Source organism: Aquila chrysaetos, chromosome 2, assembly GCF_900496995.4.
Source record: "Aquila chrysaetos chrysaetos chromosome 2, bAquChr1.4, whole genome shotgun sequence".
Lineage (NCBI taxonomy): Eukaryota > Metazoa > Chordata > Aves > Accipitriformes > Accipitridae > Aquila > Aquila chrysaetos.
The window spans coordinates 50,853,901-50,875,921 of NC_044005.1; the positions used below are offsets into that span (position 1 = coordinate 50,853,901).

Sequence of the window (22,021 nt, forward strand, 5' to 3'; positions counted from 1 at the left end):
GTTGTTATTTGTTTATCCAGCTGAACTCTTGCCTGATGGGATGCGGCAGCCTGTCCCTCAGGTAGGATGACACTGGTTGTTATATGCTCCTGTTTGGTGACAGAGCAGAGGGGCGAATTGAAGTTTGTCATGTGCAGCCAGTTGGAAGCATCACTTTAACTGTGTGCTTTCCAGGTGTCTTCTGGTCTGTTTTTGTCATCACCGGGTGGGCATGTGTGTTTAAGAAAGCTTATATTGGTAGGCAGGATTGTAGGGAAACATTTAAAGCCATTCCACAATTTGAGGTGCACAGAATTGGTGCTGATGCTGCCTTTGACTCTGAAGTGAATGCACCTAGAATGAAGTCTTGTTTGGGTTGGGGCAATTTTGGTTTAATCTCAGCTCGCTTGAATGTTATGAAAGTTTCAGGACCTAAATCCTGTCGTTACTCACTTTTAGTGTGCTAACTCCCCGATTTATTAATTGTTTAATTAAAAGGGGTTTTTGTGTTGTTTTCCCCACCTTGCCAGCTTTCTTTGAGTATTTATGTACTATGCTGATGTTTTAATTATCCAAGTCTACTTTCCTTATGCTCTGTTTTTTTGTTTTTTTTGTGAACTGTTATCTTGATGTGCTCAGCTCTGTTTCTGTTGCAGTTTTTAACTGGCCTGTTGACTCTGTGACACCTTATCAATCAGATTTTTTTCAGTGCTCTGTACATGATTTTGATGGATATGAATTAGCCAAGTCATCTGTGTTTACGGTTTAATTTTAAGGACATTACCTCTAACCATGGAGTGAATATTTACTGTTGCAATTCCATATGCATCTGAAACCTGTTAAGTTTCATTGGATTTGTCAAGGTTTTCTAGATGATTAGCATACTTACATTGCAGTAACCTTCGGTTGGTGCTCTGTAAGTGGCCAGTGTTTGGCACTGCTTGTGACTTTTTTTGTTTGAGGCTTTGTTTGAGTGGATTTGTTTATGTTTACAATCTGCCTGTGACAGCTGAGATAGAAGGTGATATATCAGGACCAGGATATACTAGGCTGGTATTATAATTATTTATTTCTTCTAGATGAGAGGCAAGTGCTTTCTGATGTGGACAGTGTAGGGAAAATGAGATGTGCTTTTCTCCTGGATGGATTAGTGTCTGTTTTATTTTGAGGCAAGGTCTTGCCCAAGGCACCTTCAAAGTGGAGCATAAAGTAGCTCCAAAATAATAATGAAAGCTGGTCACTTTTAATGAGGCAGAGAGGAGGTAATATAGTCATAAGAGTGATCCACATGTGACGATACTAGGGCTTTATCTTAAATTTGTGAGGGGTTTCATAAAGCGTCTTTCATTTGCTTCATCCCGTTGTCTGTAGGTGAACTTTGTGGTTGATGAAATAATTGTGTGAAGCTGAGATTAGCCGTGTGATGGTGGTGCTCATCAGTGGGGGGATTTCAGCAGAGTGGATCCAAGCACTGGATGTACTCAGGCAGCTTCAAACTATTCTTTGTAAATTGTGGATTCCCCCCCTGCCCCTTAGCAGGGAGAGCCACGTAGGGAGGTGTTTCTGCTGCAGTAGGTAGGGATTACTGCCTTAATAAGATGACAGTCTTGTTATGTTGACATTCTTGCTAAATGCTGACCTTTCTTTAACCTGCTTTCCTGGTAAAGTGTTGAGGAGCTGAAAGCAGAGCAGACTGGCATCTACTTCCTTGCTCCATTTTAGTTGAACTGAGCTACAACAGGACATGGATTAAATGTTTGATTTGTTTAAAAAAATAAATTTTATATGTATATATATTAAAAAAAAAAAAGGCAGAGTCTCTACTCTGGACATCTTAGAATTTGAAGTAAGAGCCCTTGGTGCGGACTGAACTACGGAGACTTGAAGGGAACGAGGATATGGGTCAGATTGATACAATCCTGCTGCTGTGAGTCCTCCTGTTAGCTGGTACCTGGAAATGTGCTAGCGCACTGGAAGTATGGATTTTTGGCTTGAACCAATATTTTATAATTATCTGCCCTCCAACCCAAGTTCAGCTTTCAAAGAGGCCTTGGAGAAGACGATAACAAATTCATCAGAAGAAAGTTAATGGGTAACTTGTTCATGGCGATAGCTCTCTATCAAATATGCACAGTCAACACTAATGTGTCTCCTCTAACTAGCACCGGTGCAAGTTTGATTGTAGGAGAGAAAGTGTTATCTGGATTACTGATGTATGTTCTTAATGTATCCCAGGGCCATAAACACTGGAAATAACACTGTTTTCAGTGAGAGTCTGAAAGAGGGATGATGTTTGGGTTTTAAAAATTTTTTTCGGTGAAGTTATGTTGCCACAATAGATAGCTAAAACATTAATATTGCAAAGTTCTTATTAGAAGTTTAAGTTGTCCGGAGATGTCTCCTCTCAAGACTGCTAAAGTTAATGGTGAAATCAAGTTACTAACTTGTCAAATGGTTGATGTATCTGTAACAAAACACAGACAGACAATCTGCTAATAGTGGTTTTTTGGGAATTGGAGTATTCTTGAGTGTTGCATATCACATTTTCATTTGGGTGGTTTTGTTTTCTATGTCTCGGTAAACTTATTTGTCAAGTAATTTATCATCATCTAAAGTCTAGTTTAGAGACTGATAACAAAATTGCTTTTCTGATTGCAGTTACATGTCAGAAAAGTTCTTGAAATTCACCTTCAGTTTCTGTCAAATATTCTTGTCCAAAATGACACCTGCTAGAAAGGGTGAAAATTAGTTATGCTGTTGTACAAGTAATTTCTGTCTTTTGTGTTTCTGTATTTCACTGTTGCAAAGAATTTAATTGTGTAGGGCGGTCAGCGAAGTGTAAAAGAAGAGTTACTTTTTTTGGTTGTGAAAGAGGCACAGTCCTGTCCTGCTCAGTTTCAAGAAATATTCCTAGAGTTAAATGATGTGGTGCTTAATTTTTGTTTGCTCTGTGTTTACTCCATGTCTCATTTAGAAAGACTTTTGTGTCTCTTAGTACGAAATTGCCATTCTAATTGTCCCTAGTCCCAGGCCCTCTGTAACGTATGCCATTCTTTTGGGGGTTGGGTTAGAATTGCTGCACGTGGTATTCTGACAGAGATCATGTTAATAATAGTGCTATAATTTTCCTGTTTGCCCCCATCCTAATACCTTTGGTTTTGGTAGTAACTGCACATAGATTTGAAGTATATTCTGAGGTGATTGTAGGTCCATTCCTTTTGTTCATACAATTAGTTTATATCACAGCATATCTTGGGGGGGAAAAAAATTGTTTTGGTTTAATAAAGGTTGAACTTCATTTGCCATCTGACAGGTCATTCACCATTTGAAGGTGGACCCTTCTGAAGATTTTCAGCATTTTACTAAAAGAAAGGCCCTTCTTTTACTTTCCCCTTTACTGAAATTCAAATAGTTGTGATGATTAGTGAGATTATTGTTCCTGCAAAGGTATCTGTTATACCATTTCTGCCTTATTTCAGTTCCTTGTCACTTACGGCTTCAGCCAGTTGACAAATGAAGACACAGAACTTGGTAGGGTGTGCTGTGCTTGAGGTCTCATTTTTAAAAAAGAAAAAGTCTGATTTTCTGTGCCCCAGCCCTTTGGCGTGGGAGTTGGTTCTGGTGGGGGAAGTCATGTATCTACCAGCTCAACTGCTTCATGCTAAAACAGTTGGATTCTGTGGGTATCTCTGGGGAACACCTGGTGACTTACAGCTTTCTGCTCTCCACTGTGTTTTGGAATCTCTGGTTTCTGGTAGTGCTCCTGTGTGTTGCTGGAAGATAATGTGTCCAGAACAGATGAACCTGAATTTTGATGAACTCCCATTTTGCGGAGTCCTACACACAAATCTCTTCTCTCCACATGCATGCCCTTTCTCCTCTTTCCTGGTGTGATCCAGTAAGGCATCAATTCCTCTACACCTTTGCTGCTTCTGAAATATTGAGACTGTGCCTTTTAGTTGTGTGCTTTTTGATAGGCATGTTAGTATTCCTTTCTTCTTGATTGACGTTACAGCTGTTGAAGCTCCTTTTGACTTTGCTAGGAATAAACATCTGTTTTGAAGGCTCTCTATTTCAGCTTTAATTGTCTTTTGAAGCTTGTCAGGCAGGCAGAGAGCAGGCAGAGAGGGGTGGGTGTTTTGCCATCCCTTTTTTAGTGTGCTAAGTAAGTACTGCAAGGCTTAGTTTCTGTAACTGTAGTTTCCTTAACCAAGAATCCATGCCTTGCGTAGGGATTTTTGTTTGCCTTACTTTACTTTCAGATCTTTTTGTTTAACATCACCTTTATCAAAGCATTGCTTCCTAAAATTGTAGCTGTTGTGTTTTGGTATCATGCCTCCTACCAGAATGTGGAACCTAATTATTTTTGGCATAATTCTTAGTAGTTCAATTCCTGTTAATTACATCTGTGACTTTGTAGGATGGGCTGAACTGATGTAACAGCTCACTGTTGCCCAAGAGGGGTGATTCCCTACCCTGCTCCTGGCTGTCTTGCTGCGTACTTCGTGTTAGCTCCCATGGTGTGGTTAGCTAATCTGGCAGAAAACTAACCCAAAAAAGGGAGGCAGGTGGGTTTCTGCTGACTTGGAGAATTGAATCAGCTCCTGGGGGAGTCGTGTGGATTTGAGAGAGGCTGAAGAGAAGGGCTGTAGGGCTGGAAACAAGGGGGTTGGGAAGCTGTTCAGGTGCGTTTTCCTGAAAGCAGAGCTAATTCTGGTCAGGATGCCTGTCTGTGCCCTGGGACCAGTTATCCCGTGAAGTAGCAACTTGTTTAGACATTGCTCATCTACATTTTGTTCAATATTCACATGGGAAGTAGTCAAAAACAAGCACCCATTGTTACTGTCTTAGACTTTGCTTTTTGGCCTGGTTTTTGTTGCAGCATTATATGCTTTATATTACCAGTTACCATTTGAAGGACAAATATAAACTTGGCAAGAGATTTACGTCCTTGGATCTTATGTCTATACTAGTTCAGCTGCACAGAATTCTCCTTATGAATCTACTGCTGTGGCATATATTAGGGGCAGTGCTAAATACTAGCCTTCCTCCTCCTTTTCTTCTTTCCCCTCCTTTTCTTTACAGACACACACCGTGCATGTCTTTTGCTTGGCTGATGTTTCCCAAATAGAGCCCATCCAAGTACAGCCCTGCTGCATTGCTCTTTCCTTCTCTATTTCAGAATAATAAGGTCTTTCCAGTTCTGAGTCATTTTGGTTAAGGAATTTTTGTATAACGCAATAACAACAAAACCTGGATTTTTCTAGCTTTTACTTCTAGTGGGTGGCAGGTTTTTATATAACATTTTGATCTGATATTCTGCTGTTGTCACAGAGGCACTAGTAATTATTTCCTGTTTAATTAGGTAGTGCTTCTCCAGCTTGACTTAGTGGTTGGTGGATTTTTTTTTTTTAACTCCTCCCCAGATATGGCAATCTAGATCTCTGGAAGTGTATTGTTGTTTTAGCTGCTGGTAGAGTGAGGATCCTTATATGGTTTTCCAGAACAGACATTGTATAAATGCTGTGTACATTTACTAAAGTGATTGCGTGTAGATGCAGGCATTGTAGGCTGACCTTTGCTTCTGGAAGACCTGTGTAATGCATTCCCATTGACGTAGTGCAATCTGCATTTGAAGGAATTAGTTGCAGGCTCCTGATCGTGGAAGCAGGGATGGGAGAAAGAACTCTTGGCTATTGCTGTTAACCTCATCATCACAAAGGCTGGGAGTTCCAGCACTTGAGATGCAAGTGGAAACAAAAAAATGAAAGTGTGTTTTTTTTACATGAGCCTCTGAAATTTTTGGTTGCATTTGCCGACTCAAAAATACTCGTTTGAAATTGTTCTGCAGCCAGCTATTCTTTATTGATGCTCCACTCTAAAAACCCATAAGTAATTGGCAACTTTGGTGTGATTATGCTAAATGAAAGCATAAGGCAGTATCCTCAACATAACTGAGCTATGGTATGCATGCAAGCATCCTCAAATTAAGAGTCAGAGCCAGCTCCAACACGTGTTGAAAAGCGTATGGTACTTCAGTCTTTCTCAGTCTCTCATTCATGTGAGCTTAGGCAAGGAACTGTTTCTAACTGATGATTTCAAAGGTGTTTGAGATCTTGTAAAACCTGTCGGGGTACCTAATCTTCATCCTTTGCAAGGAACCCTCGTGTCACTACAATCAGAATAATCTCTTTTTTATATACTCAGATTAACAAAGGCAATTCATATTCTTACACCACCTTCGATGCTAATAACCCAAATGGAATAGGATGCAAAGTGATAACTTATTCAGATTATCAACTTCAAGTCGTATTCTTAAGTAACAATTTATGCCCTTAAGCAGTTGGTAGCCTGCTGTTCCTGAAGGCATTGGTGACCTGCATTAAATCAGGTTTTGTTCCTCCTTTCTGGCTTTCATGAGCCCAGGCAGATACTTGTCCAGAGAATGACCAGCTGGCCAAAGAGTCCTACCACTGCTGGTGTTGAAGAAAGGAAGCAGTGTGTAAGCTGAAGGTGAAAAGACACAATGTTCTTTCCTGCCCACGATTTTGAACAGTTCTTTTGAGAACGTGACATTAAAGAAGAAATCCCTTTGTGATGGGAAGGGGCTGAATCAGCCATGAGCTGTGGAGAGTGCAGGTTTGGCAAGGCTGCCTGCTGCTTGGACTTTATTCCTGTGGCTGGGTTTTTTGCATATCCTGCTCCAGATGTATCTATAGATTTGTCTGTCTACTATTGATATTTTTTGGCGTCACCATCACATAAGACTTTGTGATGAGTATCCTCATATGTTTTAATCAGATTTGTTCCAAAATTGTCACTAGCCCCTACCTGCCTTCTATCTTGCTTTAGTAGCCATAGCACTGTGCAGAGCGTAGTGACCTATGGAGCCATAGTCAGAGAAACAAATTCCGGACAGCTGGACACAGCATTGTTAAAAATAAAGAAAAGAAAATTACCAAATGTTTTTTATTAGACTAGCAATGTCCCTGAAGCCTGTGAAATTTTTCCAGCTTGGCTTGCACATCCCAGCAGCAGGCAGGATGCATAACTTCAGGATCTCCTCAGTTGTGTCCACTACAGTTGTATCTCATTGATTACCTTAGTAGCACAAGTTGCCCCAAAACAGGTCTTTAAGTATAAACAAGACTCCCTGATAGTCTCAGGTCTTTGTTAAAGCTTCAGTAATTTTTCTTGTTAATCTTGGAAGTTAAAAAACGCTGACCTCTGATTCATGAACATCTTGCCTCTGTGTTTGTTTCTCGCTATGAAAAGAATGTGTTGGAAAAAGAAATAAAGAATAAAAATCATAGCTCATGCTTCAGTGGTACCACTTTCTCGTGTGTTGCCTTCATTCTCTGGTACAGATAAAGGGAACTCCTATTTTTGCTATTAATGTTTTTAGTGTCTTTTTTCCAGCATACAGTGATGAGTGGAGACACTGCTGCCATTGGTGGGGTGAGCAAATAATGACTTACAGGGAAGGTTGCCAGAGAAAATTTATTTTTTAACTGTTTTTCTCACAATCTATCAAGTTTTGACTACTCCTTGACTTTTATAGGATTTCCACTGGTCTCAGGATCTATTCATAACCATTGGCCTGCAAATTATTTGCAAATGCCAGTATTCCCTCCCAGCATTGCAGAAGAGCATTGCCACACCAAGGAATAGTGAGAGGTTTGAGATTGGCTGTACTAGGAATGACCTGGGTAGATCTCTAAACACAGAAATATACACTGCATTTATTTCCAGACTATTGCTGACTATTTTTTATAGTCTTAGGGTTTTTTTCCTTCCACTTGTGGTTCCACAACCAGCTCTTAAGTTGCTATGTTAAGAATCAATACCTTACAGTATTTGGTGAGTCTCATGGCCAGACAATAAAAGGTGTGAGGCCTTGAGCTCCTAAAGTGACTTAAATGAGACCATTAGCCACTGTAAACGTGGGCACCTATCTGCATCATTGAATTCTGTGATTCTGGCCTTTTTTGATTTGAAAATGAATGGGGTGAAAAAGCAAAAGCAGGACTGGTCTTGCCTTCTGTGCCCTGTGTAGGGGGTAGAGTGGGCATGGCATTCAGTGCAGTGGTGGTCCAGCACGGTGCAGCTCCGTGTACCAAGACTCCCCTGGGGAGAGGAGAAGCTGTAGCTGAGCATCCTTCAGGAGCTACTGCTTTGACGCTGGGGAGCAGCTTTGCTGCCCTCTCCCCATCCATAGCTGGGTGCGGAGGCACTGAGGTATCCTGAAAGCACTGGGCAAATGGCTCCTCAGTTTTCAGTTAGTAGTCAAATGCAACAGTTCTAGAAGAGAAATCATTATTACCATAATTTGTGTTGCTTCTTAATGGCTTTTTAAAAATTTAGCTTCCTTGGTTGCTCTGTAGAATGTAGACTTTGCATGACAGAGCACTGTATAATATGCAGTTAAGTTGCTGAGTAGTTGCTGCTGAAGTTGGCCACAGAGCTGCTGTGTATATGAGAGGAATGCTTTCAAACTCTTTTGTTTACTGGCTTGTGGTTTTTTGCACCCTTGCAGCAAGGGGAGGATGCTGTCGCTGGCGGAGAGTAAGGACCAAGGGGCACATCGTGAAAGGAGCAGGAAGCTTTGCATCGCTCTTGTGGGAGTCTTGGAAACATACACTGCAGGGTACAGCCCTCTATGCTTCCTGGGCCCTGCTTGTCTGCTGTGAGATCTGTGTATGCTGTTAAATGCGTTGCAGTCTATATCTCAGTGGTCGGTTTGTTTATGGATTTTAATATGGAAGTACAGCATGGTCAAGGACTTGCATAATTTAGGACTGTTGTGTGGCAGTGTAGAGTTTCCTGAACATACTTAAAGCTTCAGATCACAGTACCAATTAGCTGCCTAGTGGGATTTTTTTTTGAGATAGCTTGCTTTATTGTTAGAAAATAAATCCAGGATGAGAAGTTTTGTTGGAAGAGTTCTTCCTACAAACGCGTACTGGAGAAGAGCATGCGAGTTTGGTTCACTGTCAGTAAGCACAGATGTGGATTTTAAATAAGTGGTTTGAGTGTTTTGGATATAATGGAACTCAATAATGATGCTTATCTAATGAAAATATATGCTCTAAGACCAATAAAAAATAAATGCATGGTGTATTTGGAAAAAAAAATTATAACCTTGCACAAAACATAAATTAAAACATCTTGTATATTTATTGGCTCCTCCTGAGGCTGTTTTTGCTTAAAACAAACCCCCAAGCCCCAACAAGTAGTTTCACTGTTTTAGAACCTTGTGTATCTCAGTTGTTCTTTTACTCCATGTTGTCAGAGAACATCGAGTTGAGAATGCAGAGCTAGTTGCTGTGTTCTGCTCTAAATATTCTTGCTCTGAATATTCTTCTTTTTTTGTTGTTCGTAGGCTCGAAATGTCAACACTGGTGAGCTAGCAGCAATTAAAGTAATAAAACTAGAACCAGGTAAGTGTTTCTTAACTGGAATAGGCTACAGAAACTAAATATTTTCATGCTTAAGATACAATTATGCAAAAATCAATTGAGTCCGCTCATTGAAAGAAGGGATAATTGTTGCCTTTTAGTGTAGGACAAAATACACTGTTCTAGGAAATAACAAGCATGACAAGCATGATGGGAGAGGAAAAAAACATAACTGGAGAACAGTTAAAGGAAAGCTGACTAAAATTTCAGTGAGAGTTGTGGGTTTTGTCCTAAGTACTATGTTTTCAACCCATGTGATAAAAAACCCTGTATAGTACGAAAGGAATGAGGAAGACGGCAAGGCAGAGAACTCCTCACCTGGAAAAAGCATAGAGGGAGAAAGACAAAGAAGGAAGGGTGAAATAGGTGAACGGTAGTATCTACAAATTGAGTGCATTTCCTGAAATTCTCTTGGAGACTTTGATTAGGACTTCATTGTATGCTAGATTTATGCTTGAACTGTAGTTATGTTCTGATTTCACAAAGTACATACGCCCTACAGATCGGTTATCAGTCTGCAAATGCTCTTTTATTAATATGGTTAGACTTGTTGAACAAGAGTATGGTAATCTGGGAAGTAAAATGTCCAGACTTTTTGATTAACTTGTAACAGATGGTGTTCCATTTCAAGGTTTAATGTTGTGGGGGTGGTGTGTAATATTTTAACCACTGCCTGGTTTGATCCTTAAGGTCTATGCAGGCAAGAAGGGAAAGAAGTTACTAACTTCTTTCCTTTTTTCCTCTTACAATTTTGGAAGCGATTAGAAATGCTGTGTTTATATAATGCATGCACATTTAAAAATTTAGGACAGTATGTTACTATGTAGTTCCAAAAGTGTGTGTTCATCACACTTCTTTTATTCACACTGAAAGTTGTGGTCTCAGATTATGTTGTCTAGTTCTGCTGCTTTGGCTTTTTATGACAGTTCCCATTGCTGGAGTACTTGGCTGTGTGTGATATGGGTTACCAGTCCAGCTAAGCCAAGCAGCTGTGCGGTGTCTCTCTCTGGAACGGTAAAGATAAAACAGGGAAGGAGACTTGTGTAGTGTGGAAAGAACCATAGGACTCAGCAGACTCAGATGATGTCAACCTTTAAAACAATACAACTTCTTACTTAGCTGACTACCACTTTCAAAAGTATGAAGTGACTTGGTTGAAAAGTGTGTTGTATGGGTTGTGCTGAGTAGGACTTGGAGAATCATGCTGTGTGTGTTATCTGAGATGGGAAGCACTGCAGCTGGGGTAACTTGCCTTCATGCTGTGCTGATGGGGATAACAACTGGCATCTTGCAGTTAAATATTTTTGGCAGCCTTTGAATACCTGAGTGGTGTACAGAGAATGCGCTTTAGCTGCCTTGTGTTTGCTCAGCAAGCTCAGTTTTCTCTCTGTAGTTGTCAATTCCAGTTGCTGTAGAGGCTTGACGCAGCTTCAGATGGGCCGTGTCCACGTTCCAGAACCATGGCACTGGCTTTCTTTGCAAGTTTTGCAGATTTGGTGACAGTGTGAAGAATAATGGTTAATAATATTTAGGCACTTACTCTAAAGCTCATGTTACTTAAATATTTTGGATGCAATGAAAACACTGGTCAAATACTGGAGGAATTGTGTCCTTTCATGGAGATACCTGTCCATATATGAAAATAATTTCTTGTTTGCGTTTCAGGGTTTGCATGTTTAAAGGTCTAGCCAGGTTACAGCAAGCTATCAGCAATACATCATGGATAGTAGACAGTTGTGATGTTAACTTGCAGCTTGTGGTTTGAAATTTGCTATCAGTTAAATAAAATACACATGAATATTGGATTTCTGGTTAAAAAGAACCAAATGGATAGGTCACCAGTATGTTGATGTATTGGGAGAAACTTAAAACATTTTCTTAGGTAACAGCTTGGCCAGTTCTGGTGGAATTTGTTGTTACGTTTGAAACTTATTAACAGCCATATTGGAGAAGTGATTTTGAGTTGCAACAATTGATAAATATGAGCTTAGTGTCTATATTCAACTTTTTAGACAATAGCTTTGGCTTCTGGCTTAAAAGCTCTTTTGGGTTATGCTGAAGTGTGCTATAGCAGTACACTAAAAGGAGAATTTTGACATACTTTGAATTTTCCTGTTTTTTCAACTTGCTTAAAGAGTCTCTTAAGTTAGTCATGAAGTTAAATGGTTATTTTAGGCCTTCAGGGTTTGTTTCACCTATGAAGTTCTTGAGGTTAGTAAGAATGAGTTGGTTTTTGTGAACTGTGTATAGTAACTAAACAAACTTCAGAAGAACTTTAGAAACAACATACCAGACTAGCTATAATTTGCCCTTATGACTTAGGAAATTTCAGAGGACCCCCAGTGTAAGATACTGAATGGCAAAAGAGTGTTTGACATATATTTCTTAATTTATTTTTTTTTTAAAGGCTGTCAAATATATTTTACTGGCATTCTCTTACATTTGTTATCTTTCTCGCATTCCCTCTTTAACTTACCCACAAATACCCTGCACAACAGCCCAAAACAGAAATGTTTCAGTTGGGTTTTCAATTGCATCCATGATTTTCTCAGTGTACACATCTGGTAAGAATGTTTTGTAGAAAGACAGGAACAACTGAGGTACCAAACGGTAAGACTCAGATAAATGCCACATCTGTGTTAGTGTTTTATGTGGACATACGTTAGGCACAGTCCATAAATTTATGTGCTTGCCGAGTTTACTGAAAAGTTGCAGCAGTGGTGTACTATTGAATGTTTTTTGCTCAGGAAGATGATCTAATGGGTGTTGGTCATGTGGCCAAAAATAGCAAAGTTTTGTCATGTTTTTAAGAACCTGGGCTATTGGCAGGACATATGCAGATGGACACAGCAGGGTCTCCAGGAAGATAAAGACTTTAGAAAGAGCTATGGCCAATATCATAAGAGCTGTCAGATAGCAGATGTGAGGTCCATCTGGCCCAGAATGAAACTTCTTAAGAATATAGTTACTTATTGCTAAGCCCTTGCTAATAAATATTTACATCTGCTTTATATGTCTGTGAAACTGGCACATAATTAGTTTTAATTACTCAAAATGTTTATTTTATAAACATGTACTGGAAGTCTAGTTGAGATGTGAGTATGAGCCAGGCCAATGAAAATATTCATTTTTGTGCTTTTCAGGAGAAGATTTTGCTGTTGTGCAGCAGGAAATCATTATGATGAAAGACTGTAAACATCCAAACATTGTTGCTTATTTTGGCAGCTATCTCAGGTACAGTTTGTTTCTTTTGCTCACTTAAAAATGCCTCTCTATCTCCTTGTAAAGGACAGGTCTATAAGGTGACTTAGGCAAAACTTAAATTACCAAATACGTATTATCCACTTGTATGTTATTTTTTTTCATTTACTTTAAAGTCTGTTCTGTTTACTACAGTGTCTCTCTATAAATAATGTTTTCTTAGCAAAAACTTTGTGACCATGTAGTCAAGTTTCCTTGGAAATGAGTTGTCACTTAAAAGCTTTGAATTTAATACATAAATGAAAAGTTAAGCAGTAGTATGACAAGTATGAAGAAAGAGTCTGTGTATATAGTATCTTTTAAATCTGTTTCAGTAAAATGTCTCTTAAATTTGCAAAACTTTGGGAAGTATAAATATTGCATAATACAGATAGAGTTCTCAGAAATGTTCTGGCTTAACTGGTGTTGGCATGTTAAATTGTCTGAGAACTCAAAATTGAATCTTATGGGGAAATAAGGAGGAAAATTTTTTTTTTTCCTTGCTTAACAGTAGTAGTGCTATGTTAAGCTTTAAGGACAATTTCATACTGAAGTACTTCAGAGTGTAAACCATGTAGCCTTTAAAAAGCCCACTGGTGATTTGTATTTTAGATTTGTTTTGAAATCTAAAAATGGTTGATATTTTAGCCCTTTTATCTTTGCTTTTCTCTCTTGAGCTTCAGAGTTGTTTAGGACACTTAATGTAGTATATGTAAATATGTAAATTACTCTTTTGTGTAACTCCTTTTGCAAGGTATTATGCTTACTTGTTACAAGTACAGTGAACTTGTATTCCATACAAAGTCTCAGTTCTGAGAAAATTGATGGCTAGTTTCTAATAATGTTTGCTATTAATTCCTTTTAATACATCCTGACAAATGCTTTATGCTAGATATAGCAATCGCTTGATATTCAAGGACTAGACCTTTTAATGCTGGATTTTGTGAACCTAACATCATAATTTTAGGGATATCATGCCATGTAATAAAAAGCTTTTAAAAGGCTCTGGAAAGTCATGATGCTCTTTACGGCAGAGGCTTCTTGTTCCTTTCAGGTATTCAAGTATCTTCTGTCTGCCTGGGGACAACATAGGTGGGACATGGTAGCTCTGCGTGTTGTGAAGTTTGCTAGACCCTATTCATAGTGGGAAGATGCCAAGTTGAGTTACTCATAGATGTACTAGACATCAGCAACTCCAGCTGAAATTTTCCATAATGGCTATCTGCTGCAGTCAAAAGCTTTTCAGCAATATAGACCAAGTGCTTTTGGATTGGGGGTGGGAAGATATGGATGGTATTTTCACATGAAAAAATCTTGGTACATGAAAGGCTTTCAACAAAAAATTACCATTTTTGGAGAAGGAATATATGACAATTTGGTTCTTGTATTTGGAGGGCTTATTTTCCTTTTAAAAATCCTTTCCAATTTGACCAAGTTATCTTCTGAAACACTGCATTTCTTTTACTTTCATTCTAGATCAACTAGAGCTTAGGAAATCCCAGTTACTGTTTCTTTTCTAGCCAGCAGCATCTGGTTCGGTGCATGTTTGCAGTGCTACAGAAGAGCTACCATGTGCTCCCTGACTTGCTTGTACCTTGTTTTGCTCTGGGGTGAGCTGGGACAGGACATTGAAATGGCAAGTGTGGAGCGCTTTGTGGTGCTGATGCTGAATGTCTGCGTAGTTGGAGCAAACTGCAGTTGGACGAGTTGAGTGTGCCAGAACTTGAAGGCGGTGTTGGGGAAGAGAGAAAGTCCTGGCAATAAATGCTAGAGGAGAAGGAGAGGTCTCATGCAGAAGCTCAGCTGACTAATGCTGTCCTGAGGAGTTTCTTCTCCCTGCCATTCAGTGTCTTGAATAGCCCTGGACGCTCAATGAAACCATGTTTTATCACTGGTGGTGTTCATTGCATCTTTCTCAGTATGAGTGTCTTGTTAGCTTTTGTCTGATGAGTGAAAGTATTGCGTGCTGACAGATGTGATTCAAGTCAATGGAATCTGTGTTTTGAATTATGTTTGCTTTATAGTCATTTCAAAGGTCTGTAGTGGAAAAGCTGGTCATATTAGTACTTCACAGAGATAGTTTAGTGTGGAGCATGAACGAAGTTTCCAAGAGCAAATGTATTTTCAGAATAAGCTTAGGTGGAAATGCACTGTGAAAGTATGAGAACGAAGAGGAAAGCAAGCCATTGACTAGCCCATTAGATGAACACCATCTGCATGCTACACTGGGCGAGGCTGGGAGTATGTGATCGTGTACTGCTTGTGTTGTCGTGTGTACATGTGCAGGAAGGGATCAAAGCCTGAAGATAAAATCAACGAGCCATGCTGTTCTGGCATCCCGTATCTTGAAAGGTGCTTGTCTTGGCAGCCTGAATGGTTTTTTTAATGCTGAGCTGGTCTGTGAGCTGCATTATGCACAAGTTTGTGCGGGTGTGTATACAGATAGAGCGTGTGTACATGTAGGGACTTGGTATTCCAAACTAGGATTGTCTGCACTTCAGTTTTGAATGTTTATGGTTAATTTGAAAGTTAACCTAAACTGTGCATTAATTCCATTCTTTGCAGTACTGGCAGGCTTTTTCTTGTGCATGAACAGTCAATTCTTAATACTGCTACATGTTAAAATGTAATGTTATGTTAAGTCATGTTAAAATTTTTTTTGAGAATTGTGGAGTTACTAGTCTGTTTGACAGCTGCTTACAGATTGTCAGGTGGTAAAGTTGGCAAGGGATCTTGTGATCTCCTAAAGGCAGTATTTGGAAACTCTGTGTTATGGTGGCTAAGCTTCTTAAATAGATGTTGCATATACTGAAAGTTGTGTGGCTGGGACTACATAGTGTCCCACCCTTCTATTGCACCTCCTTAGTCTTCCTCCCAACCTCAAAGCCTACCTTTGTTTGGGAAGAGAGCACCTTTTTGTATGTTAAGATGTCCTCCACTGCACGTGATGACTTTATTTGTACCTGTCTGCAGTACTGGGAAGGAAGTTGTCGATGTTTTTCTTGATGTGTGACATTAAGTCTGGCGGGCTGTGCAAACCTGAAAGTCATTGTTATAAACCTTTTCAGAAGACAAATTTAGAAGAAAGAAGTTAGTGAGGAATTACAGAGGGGAGGGCTGGGGCTCTGCAGTGTTGTTGAAGTTACCCCAAGCTGTTTTTCTAACATATGAACTTCTGACCAGAATGTGAAGGTTCCATTTGTGTTTGTTTCTGGAGGTGAGATTATTTGCATTGTAGAAGCACTGACAGATGTATCCCAGTTGTCTTCCAGCTGCTTCTTTTAACTAGTCATAGTGGGAACAGATTGCTTAGTATAACTAATAAAAAGCTGTTTCTGATGACTTTAAGATTTCATGTGAAAACAGACTGTAAGCAAATATTGTTGCATTCAACTTTCTTTAAAATTTTTTGATTGAAATGGTGCCTCTTCTCATGATGCTGTATTCAGGCTGGGGGTGCTTTTTCTTGTTTTTTTAAAACAGTTTTCCTCTTGTCTCAGGGTATCAAAATATACCTTTTGTAGACCCAGAATGAAATTTTGGCAAATATATATTTTGGCACTTTTCTTGTGCTCTTGTTTGGTCCCCTCTTCTTTCTTTGGTGTAGTGTTTCTCTTTTGTCTGGCCAATCAAATGGTTATCTTTGAGGCCTCTCGTTGTCTGACCTTTTATTTTCCAAGTATTTTTCACTGCTAAGAACAGTAAGGAAAATACCATCATCCTATACTTGGCATTTATTGGCATACTGTTACCCGTGCTTCTCTTCTGTTTATGTATGGATTTTTCAGACAGTCAAATTTCTGCCTTGCTGTTAGCCTGGGTATAAGTTGCAGACACTAAATGGTACTGTTGATCCTGTTTTGTTTGCTGTGCTTGCCATACGCTCTGCAGACATGGACAATTATGTACACTTACTGTTGATTACATGGATCTTCACCTGTGTCAAAGCACTTGGGCACAGTAATAAAAGGCTAGATAGTGAATTAGAAATGCAATCTCCCCTCTTAATCCTCTTATGGTTTTTTCCTTTTCTGTAGGGCTTTTCCACACTGGGAAGTTAATGCCCACTAAGTGAAGGTGTGAATTTACAGCACTTATCTACTTCATGTCTCTTACTTTGCAAGTGCTGTGCTGCTGTCCCAAGGCTGCTGGGGTTGTCCTGGCTTTTTCCCACTTCCACACTGCTGCTGCTCTTGGCATCAAACAGGATGCAGCCACATGGGAAAGAGTGGCTTTCTTGAGCCCAGTGCCCCCAAAAGTGTCCCTGTCTGAGTCCTGCATTATTGTGGGGAATAAACAAGGGACTTGCAGACGTCTGTCTCTTCAATGCTTCTTTCTCACTCATGTTCTCCTGTTGCCATTGCTAATTCTGTTTTATTTCACAGGTACTCACATTGCTTCTGTGTCTGATCAGTTCTTTCAGTGGAAAGCCTTCATATTATTTCAAGCAGTGCTTTAATTAACCCCTAGAAGTGTATGGAGTTAACAGCCAGGGACTTCTATTGCTTAAAACCCCTGTAATGCCAGAACAATACCTTTCCCACCACGAGAGGAAGCAGGTGGGGTGTAGCTTTGAGGACCATGTGGACTATGGACATAAAAGGGGAGGAGATCCAAGAAAGACAGTTCTTCCTTGGAACAGCAGCTTTACTAGCTGTTACCTGCTGGTGAAAAGTACTTGCAGTTTACAGCTCAGGGGATAAGCTCAGCATTTACAGCATTGCCTTGCAAAACACTTCATGAATGTTGGCATTGCCCACAGGAGTGTCTCAGCTATTCTAACAGAGCCTTATGAATGCAAGAAACCCAAGACCGGGGGTCATGGGCAAGCTGCAGAACAATCACCAGTCTTCCCTTTGGTTGTCCTGTGTCCCAGTCTGCCCGAAGGTGGTTGTATGTGATTTTTCTGTTCTGTGTGTTTTGATGGCCAGGAATGACTAGGCAGGTCCCAGATTTTCTGCTCTCCAAAATGCCTTTCTGTGGCCACATGCAATACATCTGTCTTACCAGTGAAAATTACTAAGTGAAAATAGAATTTAGTGTCCGTAATAGAAGATACCTTTGAATCCTTCAGCCTATTGTCTGTTCTTGGAAAGCACCTTTTATGGAGGTATAGCAAGTCAAACTGAATTGATTCCCCTTGGTAAGAGGAACCTAAAGAACTTCCTTCTGACTGCTGCCACCAAAAATATGTATAGGTATTTTTGAGGGAAAAGACTTCATCTGGGAAGGCACTTACCCACAGCATGGGCTCCACTCTGCCTTGCTTTGACTCAAGTGCTAGAGTTTCACTCCATTTGTTGTAAAAGAAATTGAGTTGAGAGATATCCCTAGGGCTTTTTGTTTGGGTTTTTTTTTTCTTTTTTTTTGTATTAATTCCTCTGCTCTGAAAAAAGTGGAGAAGTGAAAATGAGGACGAAATAAGAACCCACATTTGTTTTCTCTCTACTCTCAGTAAAAATTCAATGAAAATCAGTGTGAACGTTTCACTAATACTGTTTCTGTTGCTCCAATAAACCCTGGAATATTTGGGGTATTTCATTAGTTAGTATTTTGACAGTGAAGGATCACAAAGATTAGATCATATTCATTATTTAACTTGTACTTTTCATAATACAGAGCTTGTTGTGTTGTGCTTTATAATGTTTGGGTCCTCTGGCTTATCTTTTATAGATGCTGTTTTCAAATCTGACAGCTAATGAATGGTTTTGTTCACTTTTTTAGACGAGACAAGCTATGGATTTGCATGGAGTTTTGTGGAGGTGGCTCTCTACAGGATATTTATCATGGTATGTCAAGACTGTATGTCAAGATTCCTTAAAATCTAAGTAAAGCTTATTTTCAAAAATGGAGATGATTACAGTGTTTTGGAATCAGAGAGGAGGAATCCTGAATTTCATATACATAATAATCCATTGAAGGTCAATTTTAGCTTATGTATTTACATAATTGATTGGGGTTGGGTTTGGGTTTTTTTTAAACAAAATCAGCTATAGTGGGGATTTTTTGAGCAGCAGAAGTTATTTCCTTCCTTCAGTATCTCATATACCCATCACTGCTTCTCAAAGGCTGTAAAATTAGACAATATTGTATTGTAAAAATAAAAAAAAAATATTCTGTGATGTCTTACTTCATAGCCATTTTGGTTTTGAGCTTTTGAACTTTACTCTGGTATAATCTATACCACTGCCTATAGATACCTAGGTAAGTGGATTGATTAGTGTGGATGCTCTTGTCCTTTGTAAACAGTGATCTTTTGTATGTTTCTGTAGCAGTAGTGCCATGAGAGGTGTGTTTTGTGGGTATTTTTAAATGCTCGATGCATGGCATGTGAAAAGCAAAGGTGGCCTATATATTTGCTTTAGGCTTAGGTGCAATGAGTGATCAAAGAAACAAGGGGCGTGTGTGAATCTATTGCATTAAGAGAGGATCAGTCAACTGATTGCTGGTTTTCAAGAGATAAAATCAGTTTTGAGGGATTTTATTGCCCTGGAATTAAGACTTGCTTAGGAAGGGAGTATGCCATAAGTGAGTAACGGCTCTGTGGTTCTCAGGTGATGTTTTTCAGACAGGAAATCCGTCCATATTCTAAATTGTGAAGATTGTACACGTTGGGATCTTCACATCCTTCTCTTGTGCGTAAACAGCTTGTATACCTTTTAATGTTTAACTTGGGTGCAATTAAAACAAGGCACCGATTCACAAGTTCACACCATGCTCATGACATAGTCATTTGAGCATGGCCTTGTTGATCCCTTACATCTTTGCTAGTTTTGATAAAAGCATTGTGTCTAATAGGCTTTGTTATGTGGAACACCTGTAGAGTAGGAAATGAGCTCATGCCACATAAATGCCTGAACAGATGTTGTACAGGAGTGGTTTCCTGTTGCAGCTGATTTTTGGCTTCTCTGTTGGTAGTTAGAGTGGAAGGTTCTTTTCTGATTTTAATTACATTCCAAAGAGTCTTATTCCAATTGAACTATAGGCGTCTGTAATTTTAAGTTAAGTTAATCAGAATTAGATTTCTCAAAATAAACATACATGCCTAGAAATACGTACTCTGGCTGCTAATATATTTAGTCTTATGTGGGTTTGGAGCTTTTCTTTCAGAAAAGGGAAGATGGATCTAGACCTGTGTTGAAGATATGTGTTGCATGATACTAATTTATATTATGATTGTGGGTTTTGTAGAAGCTGAGCAGTTAGGTGCTTAAATCTTGTTTCATTTTTAACTCCCTACTCCTTCAGTTTCCTTTGAGAAACCCCATCGAACTTTTCTATTTGTTTTCTCTGCAAAACCTGAGAAGCTTGCAGTGAGGACTGCATTTCCTGGTCTTAAAACCCTTTAATTTCAGGATCAAAGTCCAGTGACTGAGGACAAGTCACAGGCCATTCATTGCTTGCTGTTCAGTGTTTGGTTTATGTATTTGTTAAGAATTTAATTGTTTTCCTTTAAGAGATTTGAGTGAAGTGTGACCCTGGAGGAAGCTGCTGAGACTGCTCAGAGGGAGTTTGAGAAGGTGCATGGTGTGGCAGGCCCAGGAGCAACAGTGCTGGTAGCTCATGCAGAAAAGGCTTGAGAAGCTGCAGAGAGCAGGTCACATGGCTGCAGGCAAGAGAGAGCAGCTTGCATGGCAGTGGGAAGGACAGAAGGAGAGAGTAGGTCGCAGAGGATAGAAGGAACTTCCTAGGGCTCAACGGGGACTGAGCGGAGTTTGCTGCAGCTCTGAGTCATTGGGCTGGAAGTCCAGCCCTGCATAAAAGGACACAATGGGTTTGTGCAGGGGAAAGAGTTGTGCTTAAATCACTGCTTAGGTTTCTTTTTCCTCTTAATTACTTTGAGATTTATATGTGGAAGGAGTTAGTAGTTTCCATTCCAATGGGACAAGACATCTCTGAGTTTAAAAAAATGTTTGTTGGTCTTTGGGATGCTCAGTCTAGGGGGAAAGTCTAAACACATCTACTTTGAGGCTTCTAGTGTAAGATCCTATCAGTGTGAATGGAAGTGATTGAGGTATGGGTTTGGAATGGGCAGTACCTTACCTGATTTTGAGAATTATTTTTTTTTCCCTTTTATTTCAGTGACTGGACCACTTTCAGAACAGCAGATTGCCTATGTTAGCAGAGAAACACTACAGGTAGTGTGTTCACAGGTTCTTGTGGTTGACTTTTAATGTAAAAGTATTAAAAGCTAAAAATAAAAGCTACAAATATGTGTGATGCCATGGAAGTACAGTGTTTGGATGGCTTAGTATTTTTCTCAGACTTCTGAGGAGGTCCTGTATTATAGCCTAGCACTAATTTGTATAATCGCATAACCTCAAATTATCCTGGATCATTTGAAGAAAACTGTCATCATCTTTCTGCTGTTAATTCTGTTTTTTTAAAGGGGGAAAGCAGCATATTTATTAATCCATATTTGTAGTATAAATTAGTTATTGCAAGTTTGAAGGAAAATTTAAGGACTCAGTTTTGCATATCCAATAGTTGATCTGTGCCAATAAGAAAAAAAAAATTGCCTGTGTACTTGAGATGTTCAAGTTAAGGTCACCAGCCTCTCCTCATGGGCATGCTAGCTTTCATTTTTCTTTCCTAAATTAAAGGTTCAGTTCACCAGTAAAACTTAATCAGAAACGGCTTTTTTTGGTGGAGTCTTGCTTCCATGTGAGAGCGCAGTTCTTGGCTTCTAGTGAATGCAAATGTGTTGAATGCCATCAGTTTAGAGCTGCTGCCTCTCTCAAACACTCTCTCAAGATAGCTCTGTCCCTGAGCCGCCTCCCTTGCATGCCATTTTGCTGATTTCTATGACATGGCTTTTTTTTTTCCTTACAGTGAAGTCTTATGTGACAGCTAGGAGTGTTTTGGGTTTTGAACCTTTAAACCCTTTTGTTCTTACAGAATCATAGAATAGTTTGGGTTGGAAGGGGCCTTTAGAGGTCATCTAGTCCAACCCCCCTGCCATGAGCAGGGACATCTTCAACTAGATCAGTTTGCTCAGAGCCACGTCCAACCTGACCCTGAATGTTTCCAGGGATGGGGCATCTACCACCTCTCTGGGCAACCCGGGCCAGTGCTTCACCACCCTCATTGTAAGATTTCTTCCTTGTATCTAGTCTGAATCTACCCTTTTTTGCTTTAAAACCATTACCCCCTGTCCTATCACTACAGGCCCTACTAAAAAGTCTGTCCCCATCTTTCTTACAAGCCCCCTTTAAGTATTGAAAGGCTGCAATAAGGTCTCCCCAGAGCCTTTTCTTCTCCAGGCTGAACAACCCCAATTCTCTCAGCCTTTCCTCACAGGAGAGGTGTTCCAGCCCTCTGATCATTTTTGTGTCCCTCCTCTG

The 22,021-nt window shown here is 39.7% G+C and overlaps 1 protein-coding gene across 17 annotated transcripts in view; it reads left to right on the top strand.

The window, feature by feature from the left end:
* MAP4K3 (mitogen-activated protein kinase kinase kinase kinase 3) overlaps positions 1-22,021 on the top strand; it is an 87,229-nt gene that overhangs the window by 1,151 nt on the left and 64,057 nt on the right. For 12 of the 17 annotated variants that reach the window (XR_005933672.1, XR_003925953.2, XR_005933671.1 and 9 more), the window contains exons 2-5: positions 9,362-9,419; positions 12,581-12,671; positions 18,402-18,466; positions 20,760-20,815. Coding sequence is in view for 12 of the 17 variants with exons in the window: in XM_041127769.1 (XP_040983703.1) it covers positions 9,362-9,419; positions 12,581-12,671; positions 18,402-18,466; positions 20,760-20,815 (270 nt within the window). In the remaining 5 variants the exon portion in view is untranslated. Of the gene's footprint in view, positions 1-9,361; positions 9,420-12,580; positions 12,672-18,401; positions 18,467-20,759; positions 20,816-22,021 lie in introns of those variants that run through there. The other 5 variants (XM_041127743.1, XM_041127775.1, XM_041127763.1 and 2 more) reach the window with 4 other exon arrangements.